The sequence below is a fragment of the Pelmatolapia mariae genome, linkage group LG5 (genome assembly GCF_036321145.2).
Source record: "Pelmatolapia mariae isolate MD_Pm_ZW linkage group LG5, Pm_UMD_F_2, whole genome shotgun sequence".
Lineage (NCBI taxonomy): Eukaryota > Metazoa > Chordata > Actinopteri > Cichliformes > Cichlidae > Pelmatolapia > Pelmatolapia mariae.
Genome location: NC_086231.1, coordinates 10,547,389 through 10,553,578, shown reverse-complemented (window position 1 = coordinate 10,553,578; position 6,190 = coordinate 10,547,389). Strand labels below are relative to the sequence as shown.

General features: G+C 36.8%; 1 protein-coding gene across 1 annotated transcript; it reads left to right on the top strand.

Annotated features, from left to right (window-relative positions):
- The first annotated feature begins 2,392 nt into the window (after window positions 1-2,392).
- rpl22 (ribosomal protein L22) lies at window positions 2,393-5,680 on the top strand. Its single transcript, XM_063472878.1, has 4 exons — window positions 2,393-2,471; window positions 2,881-2,991; window positions 3,270-3,394; window positions 5,501-5,680. The coding sequence occupies exons 1-4, from the start codon at window positions 2,460-2,462 to the stop codon at window positions 5,640-5,642; spliced, it is 390 nt and encodes a 129-aa protein (XP_063328948.1). The 5' UTR covers window positions 2,393-2,459; the 3' UTR covers window positions 5,643-5,680.
- Window positions 5,681-6,190: the final 510 nt, after the last annotated feature.

The following is a 6,190-nucleotide window of genomic DNA, read 5'->3' as shown; positions in this document are numbered from 1 at the left end:
CTTTCGATAGTGCTGTGATACTGAATTACACCCCAGAGACCAGGCCAAGTGTGATAATGAAACACTTTGATCATGAATAATTAAACAAGGACAACATTTATCACTTACCTTGTCAGACAAGTAATACCAGCCTGTAAATTCGGTGACTATGCACAATCCACAGATCATAAATATATAACATAAAAATAGGATGTCATCACTAACATTATATCCACTATCAAACTAAACCTACTGTAAATGTAGTAGGCTGGTCTGTGGGAAGCACAGAGTGGCTCTGTCTTACCTTTTAGTGGTGCTATCAGCTACCCACAGCAGGAATGACAGCAATGCATAAACTCTTCAATAGTAGGGCGATGGGCTCTGTCTGCCAGGCAGCTGACAGCACACACACACCTCATGCCAGCCCCCACGTGTTGCCAAAGTGCAAAAGGGAAATTTAATATTGCCATCCCACACAGACTGTAACAACAGTTGTCCTATTTCTAATGTCCTCCTGCTCAATCCCACATGTTCATCTGGAATATGTACATATATTTATACAACCTACTCATTCACATGTAATCTGTAGACTCAAGTAAAGTGCATTATTCCAAGGCCACGTGTTTATATGTATATGTATGTATATATAGATAGATAGATAGATAGATAGATAGATATTGAAAGAATGGGCCAAAAACAGACCTGAGCAATGCTTGCGACTAGTTTCTCCATACAGGTAGTAGGTATTAAATACATTTCAGTAAGCATGTTCAGTACTTTTCCCTGTGTCATTTCTCATTATTATACATGACTTAATTTATAGACATCTATGTTTTGATTTTTTTTTTTGCATGTGTGGATTGGATGGATTGTTACTGATATCTGGCAAGAATTTCATCCCAATAGCACCTTTAGAAATATGTGTGGCATGTTCAATACTTACTTTACCCACTGTATATAGTCTAAAAATAACTGTTTAGACATGAGAATAGTGCACATTGGGGCTAATCTTATTTTTTACATCCTCCAAAACTGTTATATATGTTATATATATATATGTTATGTTTTTAAATAATGTTTGCATGTGTAGGTATGTGTATGTATATGTATACACATATACATCAGTCTGTTTATCTGTGCTTTTAATTTTACACAGCATCTGAGGGAGTATAGCTATAATTTCATTATCCTTCCATAATGACAGTGAAATACAGGAAAAACTGTAATATATTGTAATGCCATCTAACAAAATTACTTTTTTCCTCAAGTGGACCACATTCTGTGTGACAAATTTATCTATTTTGACACCTAGAAGCATGTCATCATCCAAATACTGTTATCTTAACTGAGTTTGGCTCTGCTCTTTGATTTGGCAGCCAATTCAAATGAATCTTGAAGTTTGTGGTTGCCTTCAAACTTAAATACAAATTCTCAGTTCTATCGAGAGGTTTTTGGTTTTTTTTTTAGTAATACTGTTAGTTTATTGCACTGTACCTTGAATACAGTCTTTTAAACTTTTTTGTTGCCAAAATATTATTATTGTTATTATTTTTATTTTTTTCTTTTGCAGTGAAATATATCCTATAAATAACTTATTTTATTTGTTCAAAATGTAATGTATGTACACACACACACACACACACACACACACACACACACACATAAGCATGTCAGTCTGTCTTTTATATAAATTTTATGAACCATATGACAGAGTATAATGACAAAAACACATAAATAAAATTGTAATATGTAATCACAATAATTGTAATGTCTTCTAGCACCTTTGAAGGTATATTGATAACCTGCATAACACTATTACAATACTATTACTATTTATAATGTAATAATAATAATGGTAGAATATCTTTTATTATTTTCTTTTATAATTCATAATGCTAGTTAGGTTATTACATATGTGTTTGATGTTATTCAACTTTTCTAAAAAAAAAAAATATGTTTCCCTTTTAAAACCTATAATACTTAACGACGCACCTAACAGGAAGCTGTGTAGCTAAGTGCTAGGAGGGTAACGTCTCGTAGCCATCTTGAAATGCACTTTTCTGGGCAGTTATTTAAAAAAAAAAATCAAAATCAACATTTTTTTAAAAAAATATATATAGTATTATTATTTTTTACTTGGCCCAACATCAAGGTTTTAAAACGCCCATTAAATCTACAAGTTATACTTTACTTTAAACATTTTAGCCACGTTTCTGCTGATCCGGGAATTTTATAGTTGTAAGTGCAATAATCTCTCTCTATGTCTGGTTCCACTCCAGCTGACAAACTACTGATTCGCGTCTGAACAAAGTTAACATTTGGTGCAACTTTAAGTGGCATTAACAATTTCTCGTACCTTCTTTTTTCTATGTAGTGCGACATAATCGAGTCTAGAAAAGTCGATGCGATCGATTTTGCGGCCGGCTCTTATATTTCCCGTGCAGCCTTTGCTCCTTCCCTTTTCGCTGAATTTGTCAGCCATGGCTCCGATTGTGAGTAGTAGCACGACCAAATAAAAGTGCACACAGGCCACTTATTTTAGCTTGTCTTTCCATTTATAGACGTGTATGTACGTGTGCACAGTAATATAGAAGAAACGAGTGTTCACGCGCGATTTTGTTTGCCTTTTTTAACGTTTCGTCTCAAACCACGTTTTGCTAACTGTTAGCGTAAGCTAGCAGCGATCGACGTGAGGGTTAACAGGGTGCACGTAAACAGTTGTTCGTGGTTTCTGCAACATTCTTTTACGATATTTACTTAAAATGCTAGTATAAAATGTCTGGAACATATTGAACACGCTGTGACTAACCGCTAATAAAGATATCTGAACACTATTGTTGCTTCCTTACGCTTCGCTTTGGGGGTTTTCCGAGTTTAAGCAACTTTCTCCATTTGTGTTAGAAGAGGCAGGTGGTTAAGAAGCCGGGTGGGAAGAAGAAGAAGCAGATCCTGAAGTTCACCCTGGACTGCACCCACCCTGTTGAGGATGGCATCATGGATGCTGCCAACTTCGTGAGTAGATCACCTCTGACAGAAATGACATCTTGTCTGGTAATCAGTGCAGCAGCTGTCAGACACAAATGCTCTGTGTCAGACACTACTGTCAAATAAGGGGCATCAATCAAAGCCCTGTATTAAGGTTCCAGCCAGTTGATATTAAAAGAAAAGAGAGGGGGAAAAAAAGACAGATGTCAGTCATATGTTCATAAGAAACTCTGATCTGTAGTTCATAGAGGCCTTCATTTCTGGTGCTTGCTGTGTGTGACTTGCTGTGTCCTCTGCACATGCAGGAGCAGTTCCTGCAGGAGCGCATCAAGGTGAACGGCAAAGCTGGAAATCTTGGTGGTGGTGTGGTGTCCATTGAGAGGAGCAAGAGTAAAATTGCTGTGAACTCTGAAGTTCCCTTCTCAAAGAGGTAAATAAAAGAAAAACAGTGCAACTATGCCATATTGTATTATTTGACTGGTCATAGTGATTTGCCATCATACCAGCAATCCTCAGTAAATACTGTGCACAGTGCTTGCTACAAGGCCTAAAAAGACAAATGTTAAGTTTAAAGAAAATCTCTGTTGTTTGTGTGGAATAGAGAAGTATGCAGAATCCTGTTGAATGTAATATTGAGGGAAATGAAACACATTTGACATTTCAGCCACAGTTATTGTAATAGACTTAATGAACAAACATGAGAAGACTCCAAACAAATATGGCTGTGTTTGGTTGTCACTTTCACAGTGGTTGTAAAATTTTACTGATACTCAGCCTGAATGTGTCTTCTGACTGATCATGCTGTCTTTGTGGTTTCCCACTTATTTGAGAGCTTGTGATCTGATGTTTTTTCCAGTTCCAGCGCAAGTACATTTATCCAGTATTACATGAGCTGGTTTCACACAAGTGTGGCAATAAATACTCTGGACAGATACACCACTAGAGAGTATCTACCTTATGTGAGAAGCCAAGAAATCTCATAAAAATGCTTAAAAAAACCAAAAGATTTTTAGGGATCAGATAAGTTCATCATTGCTTGCCACATTGTGCAACAAGGTCCTGCTGCACCCTAATGTGGGCATAACATCAAGTTTGATGTGTGTAGACATAACAATAAAAAATGACTGAATCGTTGGCTATGACACACAACTATGGTCTCTTCCTATGGTGTGTCATCTTTAATGTGTACTCGTGCTGCCCCAACTGCACAGTATTTTCTTCTATGCTTGAATTCATTACCTTTTTCACAAGTTTTACTGCCACATTTTTCTTTTGTGTGTGAAATTGTCATTGATCAGTGCCTAATTTCATGCTGCATTCCTGTTGGTTGATTTAACAAAAAAAAAAAAAAAGGTAGGTTGTAGCATAAATTTTGTAAGGTCAGTACTCACTAGGGTGTCATGTGTCAGGTGCGGGAGGCAAAGTATAGTATTTATTACTTGACCATACTGTCTACATACTGTGTCTACAGTACTAAGAAAATACAAATACCATTGTGTATTTAGAATGTTGGCATCGAAAGGTACCATAAGTATCGGTTCTGGTGACATGCGCCTAGTGTGGAGGTCTCGTCCTCTGGCAGTCAGTTCTGAAGAAACATCCCTGCTGCTTAAAGGTTCTTCTGTGAACACATGAAGCAGTCTAATCATATAATGAGAGTTTCAGAATTATTGTATTAATTGTGGATTTGTCTGAAGTTTTGTGAATATTTAAAAAAACCAAAACTGATATCTAAAAGTGAGATCTATTTGAATTTCGATTCAGATTTATTTATACAGCGCCAAATTACAACAACAGTTGCCTCAAGCACCTTCGAAACACAGATGTTACTGTGAAGTGTAGTACTTAATGTAACTGATTAGAGTGGCACAGCCAAAATGGTTATCTTGTTATCTCGTTATATATATTTATTAGGCTGTAGCAACCAGTTAATAATGATTCTAATGTTCTATTTTGACAATAAACAGTATTAACTATATAATAACCTAGATATAATAATGGTATATGTATTATACATCTGATCATTAAAGTACTTGAACTCATTTTCAAAATCGACTGTACCAAAGTTGCAAAACATACATATGTCCACCTAATCCACATCTTTTAAATGTTGGGTTATGTGGACCTGTGTGTATTTCTGGAACTTTCCCTAACCACCTTCATGTCCACTTCATACTGTAATTGTTCAGTAAATTTTAAACACCACCACCAGAGGGGGACTGTGGCACTCTCAGTCTTAAATGAAGCATTCGGTATAACCAGTGGAGATCTCCTAGGTTAGAGCTGATGCTAAAGCAAATTAAATTTGTGATCCCACTTTTCTGCTGGTCACTGTTATGGCAAAAACCACACAGAGCTGTTTTTTTGTGCATCTGGGCTACTGAGAGTTTTAACTGTTGTACGTTGTGTTTAACGATTTCTACACCTTAATATAAATCTAGAAAAACAGCAGGATTTTGCTGCTTTACGGTACATGAATTGTGAAATTTAAGGGCAGATCGACTAACACTCTTCTGCTCTCTGCTTCCATTTTCAGGTACTTGAAGTATCTTACCAAGAAGTATCTGAAAAAGAACAACCTCAGGGACTGGCTGCGGGTGGTAGCTAACACCAAGGAGAGCTACGAGCTGCGCTACTTCCAGATCAACCAGGATGAGGAGGAAGAGGACGAAGATTAAACCTTACGCCACTCTTAATAAAATACTTCGAGAGAAAACCCTTGATGGTCTTGTATTTTATTTGGAAACATTTGGTTTGATTATGTTATCTGGATCCCACACAGATGATAAAAACAGAGATATGAACATGTGACTGTACACTCTGATTTCATTTAGCGTTTTTCAAAAATAATCCTTGCTATTTAGATGCACGATGACAATTTTGCATGTGTTAATTGCATATAAACCTGTCATTTTTAGATTTAGGAATATTTTCTGGTTCTTTATTCTGATGTGGGATGGTGCTTTTTTGTCATCTGGTTACAAAAAGGTTTATTTGCATTGTGTGATTTGCCCCCACCCCCCCTAAAATCCTGCAGCATGTGGGATGAGCTGGGACTCTCAGCCTTTCATTTGTATATTTTGATAAAAGATAAAGTGACGCTGAAGCTGATACTTCCTCTGCTCAGCTCTCTGTGGGGCATCCTGTGATACAGCTGTGGTAACCTTGACAACAGTTAGACCACTGGCAGTCAGGACTCCTCACAGCTTGCAGTCATCAGCCTGCA